The 12,165-nt window shown below is 42.4% G+C and overlaps 2 protein-coding genes and 1 long non-coding RNA gene across 9 annotated transcripts in view; 1 reads left to right on the top strand and 2 right to left on the bottom strand.

Moving 5' to 3' along the window:
- The window catches only part of rasgrf2a (Ras protein-specific guanine nucleotide-releasing factor 2a), a 60,569-nt gene extending 57,590 nt beyond the window's left edge, over positions 1-2,979 (bottom strand). Inside the window, exon 1 of the mRNA XM_064942305.1 lies at positions 2,824-2,979. The gene's annotated coding sequence lies outside the window, so the exon portion shown is untranslated. The remainder of the gene's footprint in view (positions 1-2,823) is intronic.
- Positions 1,733-12,165, top strand: part of LOC135517740 (exportin-7) — a 30,366-nt gene continuing 19,933 nt past the window's right edge. For 3 of the 5 annotated variants that reach the window (XM_064942307.1, XM_064942309.1, XM_064942312.1), the window contains exons 1-14: positions 1,733-1,838; positions 7,427-7,573; positions 7,727-7,820; positions 7,907-7,988; positions 8,075-8,159; positions 8,246-8,314; positions 9,239-9,343; positions 9,475-9,640; positions 9,729-9,802; positions 9,886-10,005; positions 10,376-10,522; positions 10,696-10,868; positions 10,940-11,133; positions 11,291-11,396. In XM_064942307.1, the coding sequence (XP_064798379.1) occupies positions 1,746-1,838; positions 7,427-7,573; positions 7,727-7,820; positions 7,907-7,988; positions 8,075-8,159; positions 8,246-8,314; positions 9,239-9,343; positions 9,475-9,640; positions 9,729-9,802; positions 9,886-10,005; positions 10,376-10,522; positions 10,696-10,868; positions 10,940-11,133; positions 11,291-11,396 (1,655 nt within the window). In that variant the 5' untranslated portion in view covers positions 1,733-1,745. The remainder of the gene's footprint in view (positions 1,839-7,426; positions 7,574-7,726; positions 7,821-7,906; positions 7,989-8,074; positions 8,160-8,245; positions 8,315-9,238; positions 9,344-9,474; positions 9,641-9,728; positions 9,803-9,885; positions 10,006-10,375; positions 10,523-10,695; positions 10,869-10,939; positions 11,134-11,290; positions 11,397-12,165) is intronic. The other 2 variants (XM_064942308.1, XM_064942311.1) reach the window with 1 other exon arrangement.
- On the bottom strand, positions 3,216-6,630 carry LOC135517742 (uncharacterized). 3 transcript variants are annotated; one of them, XR_010452079.1, is made up of 3 exons: positions 6,153-6,630; positions 3,666-6,072; positions 3,216-3,549 (listed from the first exon to the last, which is right to left on the bottom strand). It is a non-coding gene; the product is annotated as an uncharacterized LOC135517742 (long non-coding RNA). The 3 variants fall into 3 exon arrangements; XR_010452078.1 differs by having other exon boundaries at positions 3,666-3,772; positions 5,699-6,630; XR_010452077.1 differs by having other exon boundaries at positions 3,666-3,772; positions 4,159-6,630.

The raw sequence follows: 12,165 nt of genomic DNA on the forward strand, positions 1-12,165 counted from the left end.
GGTATATTTCACTGGTCACCCCCAATTCCTCATTTGGCCGTCTTTCCTTTCCTTCCTTTCCGTCTCTGCTGCCAATGACTGGAACAAATTGCAAAAATCACTGAAGCTGGAGACTCATATCTCCCTCACTAACTTTAAGCATCAGCTATCAGAGCAGCTTACAGATCATTGCACCTGTACATCTTTAAATAGCCCATCCAACTACCTCATTTCCATATTGTTATTTATTTTATTTATATATTTTTTGCTCATTTGCACCCCAGTATCTCTACTTGCACATTCATCTTCTGCACATCTGTCACTCCAGTGTTTATTTGCTAAATTGTAATTATTTCGCCACTACAGCCTATTTATTGCCTTACCTCCCTAATCTTACTTCATTTGCACACACTGTATATAGACTTCTCTATTGTGTTATTGACTGTACGTTTCTTTATTCCATGTGTAACTCTGTGTTGTTGTTTGTGTCACACTGCTTTGCTTGATCTTGGCCAGGTTGCGGTTGTAAATGAGAACTTGTTCTCAACTGGCCTACCTGGTTAAATAAAGGTGAAATAAAAAAAGTCTCTAATAAAAACAGGCAACATCCGCACCGAGCTAAAGGCTGGAACTGGTGCTTTCAAGGAGCAGGACACTAATCTGATGCCTATAATAAATTATTTTATTTTCTACTTTATTTAGTAAATGTTTTCTTAACTCTATTTCCTGAACTGCATTATTGTTTAAGGGGTTGTAAAGTAAGCATTTCACAGTAAGGTCTACACCTATTGTATTCTGTGCATGTGACAAATATGATTTGATCTTTCTCCCTCCCCAGCCAGTCTCCTGCTGCAGACAGGTTAGGTCAGACTGTGACTGGACAACACCAGGGTATACCTCTCATCTCACCAGCAGACCTTCCCATTGAGACATGATGACATTTACAATATATTCTCCTGTAGTCATAAAGCAGGCACTTTTTATTATTATTTTTCAACCAAACGATTCAACCATAGACTGTTAGAGGGGGGTGTCATCTGGTGGTAAAACATGGAACTGTCCTGGAAATCCATATTCATGAGAATGGCCCTGGCTGACCTCACTGAGAATGGTCTTTTAGGCCTAGTGGTCCATCTGTGATCATGTAAAAGTGTAACAGAGATGATCGACTTGAGTAACGTTAGCTGAGACCTGATGACTTGTTTTGGCTCCCCAATGGTTCATTGAGCGAATGCACAGGTTTTGGTATAGGGGGTTATGTGCTTTTTTTGGAACCTGGAGACCCAAGTTCAAATCCTGTCAGTCACATTGGGCCTGTATCTCGGCTGGATATCTGCAAGAATAATTAGGTCAAAATGTGGTGTAGTGTAAAAGTAGTTTGAAACCAGCCTTCCATGTTGTGTAACCACATGAGACCTGAAGACTTCTGTTGGCTCATCTAGACTGTGAAACAAAGCATTATTAAAGGAAGCAAAGGTTTACAACATGTATGTCCCCAATCCCCAAAGCGGACACATAGGACTGGAAGACTACATATTTAACTAATGTTTAGCATGCAGTGCCACACTCATAAACCTTTCTATAGTGTTTGATTAATTCTCATTTCAGAACAGAAAATAACGCAATTAAGCAGTTTCCCTTTAAGAGCGAGGTAAACAAAGAGCAAGGTTTGTTTTATGTGAGCCGTATTTTATTTTACGGATTTTAAAATTCTGTAAAGTTGCATGGGGCAACTTTCGTAAGGATTGCGCGACTCGCGAGCGTAAATGCTTACTGAATGTGAAAATCTGCGCGCATGCACTTTGTTAGGGGGAGTGAGAGAGGAGCATGAATGGAGCAAAATGGCGGATCATGTGCAGGTAACCACAGCTTTATGTTTTTGTAGTATATAAATCCACAATAACTATTTGAATGAGCTGTAATATATATTTCGATACGTTATTTGATATATAGAGTGAATGCATCCATTAAACAGTCGCCGTACAGGTTGTGTGGGATATATGTATAGGATGCGGGCTGCAGTGTTGACTTGTGGCCTGTCATCGTGTAACGTTAACTTTCGCCGTTTAGCTAGCTAACTACCTATAGATGCGGACAGAACACATTTTTGTTTATGAAAGAGGACTGTTTCAACTGGGCGATTGTATCGCTTGTACCGGCTAGTTATTGTGTTTTATCTCTTGCCTATTTAAGGAAGTAACGCCAAACAAACCCTTCAACAGATATGTTCAATGGGTAGGCCTATCTGCTAGCTAGGAGAAGATGGAGGGGGGCTAACTTGCTACAGTAACGCTAGCTAAGTTGTTAGCTAGCACTAATTGGTTAGCAACTCAAGACCGCATTCGCGGCTCTGAACTAAAATGTATCTAATGTGCAAATGTAATTGTTGGATTGTGATTGGCTTGCTTGGTCAGACCTCAATGTTGTGCTATTGGTTAGCGAAGGAGTTGGCTGTTGCTAGCTTACAAGCAGCACAATACATTTCTCCCGCGCTACCCCTTTCGAAATATCATTGCGTTTTTACACGCTGTGAGCAGCAATGTCGCTAGCTCGACAGCTCGTGCATCGTTGTTATTTGGCTACTTAAACCACACCGTGCACATTATGCAACCAGAACAATGTTACATTGCGAAACTGACACGCATAGTTAGCTAGCATAGCATTAGCAAATCAACTAACGTTAACGTTAGCCAGCTTTCCAGCCAATTCTACATAGCCAGCATTCCAGCTACAAGCTAGCTATGTCGAGCTGTCATGTGGGCACCTTGTACCATTGACATTAGGTAGCACTTACAGCCGTCACCTCAAGCAATGAATACATAAACTACATTGAAAAATGTTTACCTGCAAATGTACAGCATTATACTGGCACCGGAGTTGCCAGCTTAAGAGGTAGCCTGGTGGTTAGAGCGTTGGGCCAGTTGCCCGAAAGGTTGCTGGATCGAATCCCCGAGCTGACAGGGGCAGAACGACAGATGTGTACCTTGAAGAAGGCAGTTAACCCACTGTTCCTAGGCCGTCATTGTAAATAAGAATTTGTTCTTAGCTGATTTGTCTAGTTAAATAAAAACATTTTTTCTCTCAACCCTGCTGTGCATTTAGAGATGCTGTAATATTTTACAGTAAAAAAACATAGTACTATGAAATGTATTACATCTTTGCTGTAAATGAAAATGACAGTAATAAGCTGGCAAATCTGGTGTCTTAATCTAAATGTAAGACAAACAATACATTTGTACATGCATTTATTCAAATTGGTAACAGCAAATTAACAGAATTGGCAAAAGAAGTAACAACAGTTAACCCATTTAACCAAATAGGAGCATCATTACGACACTAATTTAAAAATTATATTTGGGTGTGCTGTGGAGGGAGAGACAGAGTTACAATTGGGATTGGGTACAATCCTAGATCTATCAGAGGCAACTCTATTTGGGGTAAGGGGCAGAGGCAGTGAAACCCACAACGGGACCATTTGGACAGAAGCGAGAAGTCCTCGAAGTGTCCGGTGTTCCTCATGGGGCTCCGGAACAATCATCCTCAGTTTGGATTTGTCAGCTCTTCTAACCCCTAGGACAAGCATAGAAAAAAAATCAGTTGAATGACAGCACTGTGGGTGCACAATTGAATGACAGCACTGACAGACTGATGACAAGGGACATGTCAAGTTGTGTGTGTACATGTACCTCACCAGAGGTCTTCATTCAAACTCTGTGAGCTCTTGGAAGAATGGGTCAAAGTAGTGGTTGAGAACAGGTTGAGGTCCATCTTCAGTGTTCATCTTGGGTTGAACCTACAGCATATATCCAATATAGTTTATGAAATCAATTGAGGCATTGAACAAATTAAAATAAGACGGCTAGATAAAACATTGCTATAGCCTACACCAAGGCTCCCCAACCTTGTTCCTGGAGAGCTATTCTCCTGTAGTTTTTTTTTTCTATCCAACCCCAGTTGTAACTAACTTGATGCAGCTGATCAACCAGCTAATTATTCAAATCAGATGCCAGGGTTTCTGTTCACTGGGAAATGCCTGCTTTTGACCTATACATTTTTTTAAAAGTATTAAATGAAAAGTTGGTAAATAAAATTTCCTGCCAAATTGTCTGGGAGATGGAAATACCAGTTGTGCTCCAAAATTGGCAAAGATTTAGTTGATTATCCCTGTTCCCAGTGTACCTGCTGAGAGGGGATTCTTTCTCCAAAACAGAGTAAACACCAGAGACAGTCAAGATCACGCCTTCTTGAGGACTTAGTAACAAGGCTGCAAGCTTCCCAACAGCAGCGACTACCTTTGAGCAGGCCAAGGCCCGCCGCAAACGCAAGTAAATTAGAGGCAAATGATTGTGTTGGTCAGGCCTGGTCCTAGCTGTTCTGCATATGCTGCACCTGTGTCATGTATAAAGATTTGGAATGGCTTGAGTAGAGTGATGATGTGTATCATGCGCAATTGGTTCATTTTAGTTGCGCTTATTCAGTAGTGCAACTTGTAAACATCGTTGCCAACTTCACATCGGTGAGTTCGTTTTGCAGTCACTAGGCAGCCAACTGCCTTTAGTAGGAAACAGAGTTATCAGTAAGCCATTTATATCACACATGACACGAGTCAAGACCCCACGATGGTTTAAATTACAATAAATTTTACATCACCCAGTAGAAGTGTAAAAAGAGGTATCATTTGAGCTTTGGAAACAAGTGCTTTCATAAATACATGGCTCTGTCTTTGTTTCACATGAGCATTGTAAAATAAGCTTTCTTTCAATGAACCAGTCTTAACAAATTATGTTTATTTACATATCGAATTTGTTTGTCCAACATCAGTTTTATAATTTTTTTCATTTTGTGACTGTCTGGCGTGGCCTCCTTCCACTGCTGTGGTGCAGAATCGCAGTGGGAGTGGGGCGGGTCGGCCCAGGTGTTACTAGAGAGCCATGTTTTTGTTATTTATTAGGCCTAATTAAAATGTTCATGCCTAGGCTAAATGAAATTGGAGAGGCCTAGATTGTATTTGAAAACGTGTTTTGTTATTTATTAATTAAAATGTTCATACAAATAGCCTATAGGACAGGTCATTTGGAAATTATATTTTACAGATATATTTTGACATTGTTTTATTACTGTGTAGGCAACTTGTTCTTCAAGGCTAAGTGTTTTAAATTATATTAGTTTATGATTTATAGCAGGGATGACGACGCCACGGACAATGTTAGGTTTTATTGAAAGCACGTAATGTTGGCATACTTTATAAAAAACTTTACAGGCTAATTTCTATTAAGATGAATTCCAATAATCTGAATGTGACTTTGAGCACTGTGTGTGGACGCCCTAAGGCATTGGATGTCTGGTAAGTTTCTCAAATGTCCAGTAAATTGAAATCTTGCCGGTCACTTTGTCCAGCGCCAAATTTTCCTAAGCGAACCCTGTCAGGTGCGCTAGATTAGGGCTGTAATGAAAACCTACTGGACGGTAGCTCTCCAGGAACAGGGTTGGAAGCCCTGGCCTACACAATACCACTAATTTATTTTTACCAGACTCACAACCTTTTTTTCTCACAACCTTTTTTTTTTTTTCTGTGCCACCAAATGTTTGCACACTACTGGTAAAGTGAACAGGTTTAGCTAATATTGTAACATTATGGAACAATGTTTAAATTAAACAAATGGTTAGTGGGGAGAGGCTATACAGACACTCCTGGTCTGCAAACGGTTATGTATCTGACCTCAAGTGTGTTCTTTATGGCATTCAGAAGCTGTTGTACAGCGAGGCCTATCATCATCACAAAATTTATTTTTGGGTGATGTTTTCTTAGGTTGTACGTCAATATTTTGCCGAGCAATTTAGTAAAGACCGAAATGGCTTGTGGCAACGTTAGCCAGCTAGCTAGCTTGTTCGGTTAGGTTAGAAAACATGCAGTAATTCAAAGTTGGCTAGCAATAAAGATACTTATAAGCAAGTCAATCCAGCAGCTGCTGAAAATGTTATTCCACTTCACACCCACTTTACTAAAATAGTCTGAGCTTCATGTCTCACCCGACAGCATGAGATTGTTGCCTGGAACAGATCATTTTAATCTACAGTAGGCATAAGCTATTACTGAAAAGAAATACATTATGTTAAAGTAATTTTTACCATAGGCTTCCAATTAGTTAAGTATTTTTCATAATTTTACCCACAGTGGAGTCAGTGTTTAATGCTGTAAAGCACATTTACTGTGCTTTCTACGGTGTTTCTGTTGAAATGACAAAGTCTTTGTGTATATCTGCCTCGTGCTGTCCATAGCTCCTTTTTGTGTTTGTAGTAACCTCAAGCTGTCGGTGACTACTTAACTTAGCCAGCTACACTGCTGATGCAACAGTATCTGGCTAATCATTTTGTTGATAGCTAAGTCGGACATGTAGCTATGTAGCAACACCTATGTGTTGATTAAATTGTCTTCACCCCTCCCATGTTAATTCTGTGCATAGAAATATACAATTTAGAGATCCGCAGTGTCAGTATTTAGGTAACTTTAGCTTAGCGGGCTCGTGAGAAACCTGGATAGCTTATCAATAATTACTGCAGGTGCATTTGCACCGAGGGATGCGCTTTCTGGTCAGGATGCCTGACCGTGTGATGTAACAGTCTCTTATTGCGAAGTCATCATGCACGACACACGCACACTGTACGCTCTAGACACGCACATTCTATTTTGGCCTGCTCAAACCATTAGATCTTGACACTGTTCTCAGGAACCTGGTATAACATGCTATCGGTAGCCCACATCCTTAGCTAGCTATGGACTACACAGCATCAGGACTGTGTATTCATAGGAGCCATATTAGTGTGTGTGTGTCAGCAGTAGTGTTGGGGGTATTGAGCTCTTATCTATGCATGGCAGTCCTCTTCTCACCAGCCATGTGGCTCCCACCCTATCTATACTAGTACATACTGTACTATATCAGCAGCTAGCGTCACACTATCTTTGGGATTCTTCTGACTAGTCCTTGAAACAATATGGTGTCGGTCAGGCTAGCTGGGAGGTGTGTGATTAGGTAAATAGTTCTTTACAACAATGGTGTTACTGACGGTTGCTGAGGTGAATAGTCGGCAGCAGTGTTACTGGTGGATTTAGTGTCAGTTAGGTGGATGGGTTTAGTTGGTATGTTAGTAAGTTAACTAACCATTACCCCAGTACAACACACTATCTGGTGACTAGTCCCATCCAGCCCCTTTAACCACTACTGCACCCGTCTCTCTGTCTGTCTCGCCCCTGTGGTCTTGTCTTATTTCTGTCTAAAAGGTCTACATCGTTGTGCCGTACTGAACACAGCCCAATACACCTATACATCCGTCTCCTGGCAGTTGACACGGAACGCTTTTAGTGCTCTACTCACTTCGTCTCTCTCTCGTGTGTGTGTGTGTGTGTGTGTGTGTGTGTGTGTGTGTGTGTGTGTGTGTGTGTGTGTAGAGCCTAGCCCAGTTAGAGATCCTATGTAAGCAGCTGTATGAGACAACAGAGACGGGGGTGAGGCTGCAGGCAGAGAAAGCCCTGGTGGAGTTCACTAACAGCCCCGACTGTCTCAGCAAGTGTCAGCTACTACTGGAGAGAGGCAGCGTGAGTAGTATACACACACACACACTGACGCTATATCAATAAACTGTTGATATTACATTATTACTTGATCAAAAAAAGCTCCGCTGATGTTGCGGTGTCTCCTGTCTATGCCTGTATCCCCATATTCCCCTCTCTCTCTCTCTCTCTCTCCAGTCTTCCTACTCTCAACTCCTTGCAGCTACCTGTCTGTCTAAACTGGTATCGCGTACAAGCAACCCTCTTCCTTTGGAGCATCGCATTGACATCCGTAAGACTCAGTCACACACATCCAAAGAGTCTATATTCATGCTCCACAAGTCAGTCCATAAGGCTCATATCTGTGTGTGTGTGCAGGGAACTATGTGCTAAACTATCTGGCGACGCGGCCGAAGTTGGCCGAGTTTGTTACCCAGGCTCTGATCCAGCTGTACTCCAGGTAAACGTCTCTTCGCTGTCCTCTCTCCTCCTCCTCATCCGTCTCTCCTCCATGTGAGTAATTCTCTCCGTGTTTGTCTCCTCCAGGATCACCAAGCTTGGCTGGTTCGACTGTCAGAAAGACGACTATGTCTTCAGAAACGTCATCGCGGACGTCACACGCTTCCTACAGGTACAACCGTGTGTCGCCAATAGAATGTGTTTTCTTGAAACAGGAAGTGAGCTGATCGACTCTGCCTGTATCTGTCTGTCTGTCAGCAGGACAGTGTAGAACACTGCATCATAGGCGTCACCATCCTATCCCAACTGACCAATGAGATCAACCAGGTACACTACCTCTCCCTCTTTCCTCTCCTCCACACCTCTCTAGCGTAGCACCTCGTGTTGTTGGCATATTCAACAGAGTTTAAGAAATCTAATAACACAGTTGAAGGTGTCTTGTGATCAAGCCATTTAATGTTTTGTTATCATTAGTCTAGTAAAAATGTTAGCAATTAGCTATAAAAAAAATCCACATCCCGTATTATCGGCATGCCAGTTATTGGCCACCGTACTATTTTGTTAAATTACAAGATCTGTCTGTTTTTAATTTTGTTTAAAAAAAAGAGATGACAACCTCGTATCCGAAGTGTTTACTAGATAGTTGAATAGTTGGCTAGCCTTCCAGTAAAAAAACAATGGCTTGCCTGTCAACTTTCCATTGCACAGCCCAGTGCGCCCTCCTGTAGACTCTTAATGGTTCTTCACCAATGTCTTTTCTTCAGTGTTTTACACATTCATCTTATGTTTTGAGAAAGTAGATAACGGTTTAATATTCACATATACATGAGCATGAATAATTTAGGTAAAAGTTTGATATTAAATGTGTGGCCTGTCGCGCAGTTGAATTTTACAATATACAGCGTGTCCCACAAAATGTGACTTTTCTTTGTTTGTTGAAAACTCTCAAAACCTAACTTGCATAAACTTCAATGGAAATCGGTGGTCAGCTAGCTAGAAGGGTGTCTTTAGTCGCAAAACGCACTGTTATTTTCCAGGCCATTTAAAAGTTGAGCTCGGGGGGGATTTTAATCCTCCAACCACTAGGGGGTGTCCGATGTTAGGGGGTGTCCGATGTTAGGGGGTGTCCGATGTTGGGGGAAAATGAGCTACTCTTATTTTCCCTTCTTTCCTCTCATTTAAAGTGGTGGTGTTGTATGTGTTTTTGAAAGTGTGTGTGTGTGTGAGTTAAATCTGTGTTTGCGTGTACAGGCAGACACCAGCCACCCACTGACCAAACACAGGAAGATTGCGTCGTCGTTCAGAGACTCGTCCCTCTTCGACATATTCACCCTGTCCTGCAATCTCCTCAAACAGGTGTGTGTTTAGTGGTGGTGGCAGTAGCAATAGTCGTAGCAGCAGCCTATGTGTTAGAGATTGTAGTAACGTATTGACATTTCCAGTCGTTCTTGTGACCTGTGTGTGTGTGTGTGTGTGTGTGTTTGTAGGCGTCGGGTAAGAACCTGAACCTGAATGATGAGAGTCAGCATGGTCTGCTGATGCAGCTGCTGAAGCTCAGCCACAACTGTCTGAACTATGACTTCATCGGAACATCCACAGACGAGTCCTCTGATGACCTCTGCACTGTTCAGATCCCCACCTCCTGGAGATCAGGTGACACCTTCTGACAATTCTGTAAAATAGCTGGGCTGTGCCACCCATTACTGTGTAGTAACCTAACCGGTCTCTCTTTCTCTCGCAGCGTTTTTGGATTCCTCCACTCTCCAGCTCTTTTTTGATTTGTATCATTCCATCCCTCCCTCCCTCTCCCCGTTGGTGAGTAAAGCTGAACGTGTGTCTGGTATATTCACTTCAGAGCATAATGGATGTAGTGTTTAATGGTGTGTGTGTATGTGTAGGTGTTGTCGTGTCTAGTCCAGATAGCGTCGGTGCGGAGGTCTCTGTTCAACAACGCAGAGCGAGCCAAGTTCCTCTCTCACCTGGTGGACGGAGTCAAGAGGATACTAGAGAACCCGCAGGTATTACACACACACACTGTTGCGTGTTACATGTAAAACATTAGTTTTAGTTTTTTACTTTTATTTAACTAGACAAGTCAGTAAAGAACAAATTCTTATTTTCAATGACGGCCTAGGAACAGTGGGTTTAACTGCCTTGTTCAGGGGCAGAACGACAGATTTTTACCATGTCAGCTCGGGGATTCAGTCTTGCAACCTTTCAGTTACTTGTCCAACGCTCTAACCACTAGGCTACATGCCCCTGTGCTGTGAGAAATGATGTTCTCCCTTCAAACCCATCCTTGGTTTTTGGGTTCTTTTTCTTGCTGACCCATATCTCTCTGATACCACATCGTGTGCCTCAACCAGCGCCGCTGTGCTTGTGTTCCAGAGCCTGTCAGACCCTAACAACTACCATGAGTTTTGTCGTCTGTTGGCGCGGCTGAAGAGTAACTACCAGCTAGGAGAGCTGGTCAAAGTAGAAAACTACCCAGAAGTCATCAGGCTTATAGCCAACTTTACTGTCACCAGTTTACAGGTACTGTGTGTGTGAGCTCCTATGCCTTAGTCATGTCACTTGTGCGTGGGGTGGGATGGTATGTTAGATGCAAGCGTTAATGTTCTGCTGAAACCTTTTTCCTCCTTATTGATTGTATCAGAAAAAGATTGTCGTTGTTGTATGTTAACCTTTTTATATTGTGTGTGTTTCAGCACTGGGAGTTTGCCCCTAACTCTGTCCACTACCTGTTGAGCCTGTGGCAGCGCCTGGCAGCGTCGGTCCCTTACGTTAAAGCCACCGAGCCTCACCTGCTAGAGACATACACACCTGAAGTCACCAAGGCCTACATCACCTCCCGCCTCGAGTCTGTCTGCATCATCCTCAGGTAACTGTCTCAAACTCACAGGTCAAATTGTGGAACTTTGAAACCATTTTCACGTGTGTGTGTGTGTGTAGGGATGGGCTTGAGGACCCTCTAGATGACGCAGGTTTAGTCCAGCAGCAGTTAGACCAGCTCTCCACCATCGGTCGCTGTGAATACGAGAAGACCTGTGCCCTATTGGTCCAGCTCTTTGACCAATCAGCACAGACCTACCAGGAACTACTGCAGTCTACCAACTCTAGTACCATCGACATCACTGTCCAGGAGGGTGAGTCTCTCTCCCTCTCAATCAATCAAAGAAATATGTGACAAAATAGCGCTTTAAACATGTTTTTGTTACCAGGCAGGTTGTTGTTGTTGGTGTATATAATTATATCTCTACAGGAAGGTTAACATGGTTGGTATTTATAATTATATCTCTACAGGAAGGTTAACATGGTTGGTGTATATAATCGGGGCGGTCATTGGAGGAAGAGTGTCCTTCGCCTCCACAGATGAGCAAGATGCCATGGACGGAGAACTAGTCTGCCGGTATGTCCGCACACAAGCAACCTCACCCTAAGCATCCTCACCCTAACCAATATGTCCTATTGGAAATATTTGTCCGGATTAGGGCTGACCCCATTTAGTCGACTGGCCCATTGATTGGTCGATAGGCTGTAAAAAATGTCGCAACACTAATAAATCAAATATTATTTTATAACATGCGCTTTCTCCCACATTGGATACGGTCATTGTCAACGGTTCTGAAACATTGTCTTTAGTGCGCCGTAGAATTGGCTCTTTTCCCTATGTTGCTATGTGCATAATAATGGGGATTGAGGACATTGTGGCGGAGGCAGCAGAGATGAGGAAACAGCCCTTGCCTAATTGTCTAAGAAAATTGGGTCTATAATCAATAGCCTAACTGTTAAATGTGCTTAATAGCTTACTGATTCCGTGTGCACCAAGCCTCATGCAACGACAAAATGTTGCATAAAGCAATTTCACAGATTCGGCTGTTTTTCTTTACGCTTTTCATTGCTTTAATAAAGGCTTCACACTTTATTTTTTCATTAGAATAGACTGTTATTTTTGTTCGAACGGACACTTTGTTTGCACTTCTAAATGGTCAGAAGAAATGATTGTAATCTAACAGCAGTGTTCTGAGTTTATTACCAGTGTTTATGTGATTATGATAGGCTATAGGTCAGGCCATATTGGTGGGATGCGACGCTTACATGTTTCACCTAAGAGAGCAAGGGTTGAGGGAATAGGGAATGTTTTTCCTAAACAATTTAGGGATTTCGGTAACCAAAAC

This window comes from Oncorhynchus masou, chromosome 28, assembly GCF_036934945.1.
Source record: "Oncorhynchus masou masou isolate Uvic2021 chromosome 28, UVic_Omas_1.1, whole genome shotgun sequence".
NCBI classification, from domain to species: domain Eukaryota; kingdom Metazoa; phylum Chordata; class Actinopteri; order Salmoniformes; family Salmonidae; genus Oncorhynchus; species Oncorhynchus masou.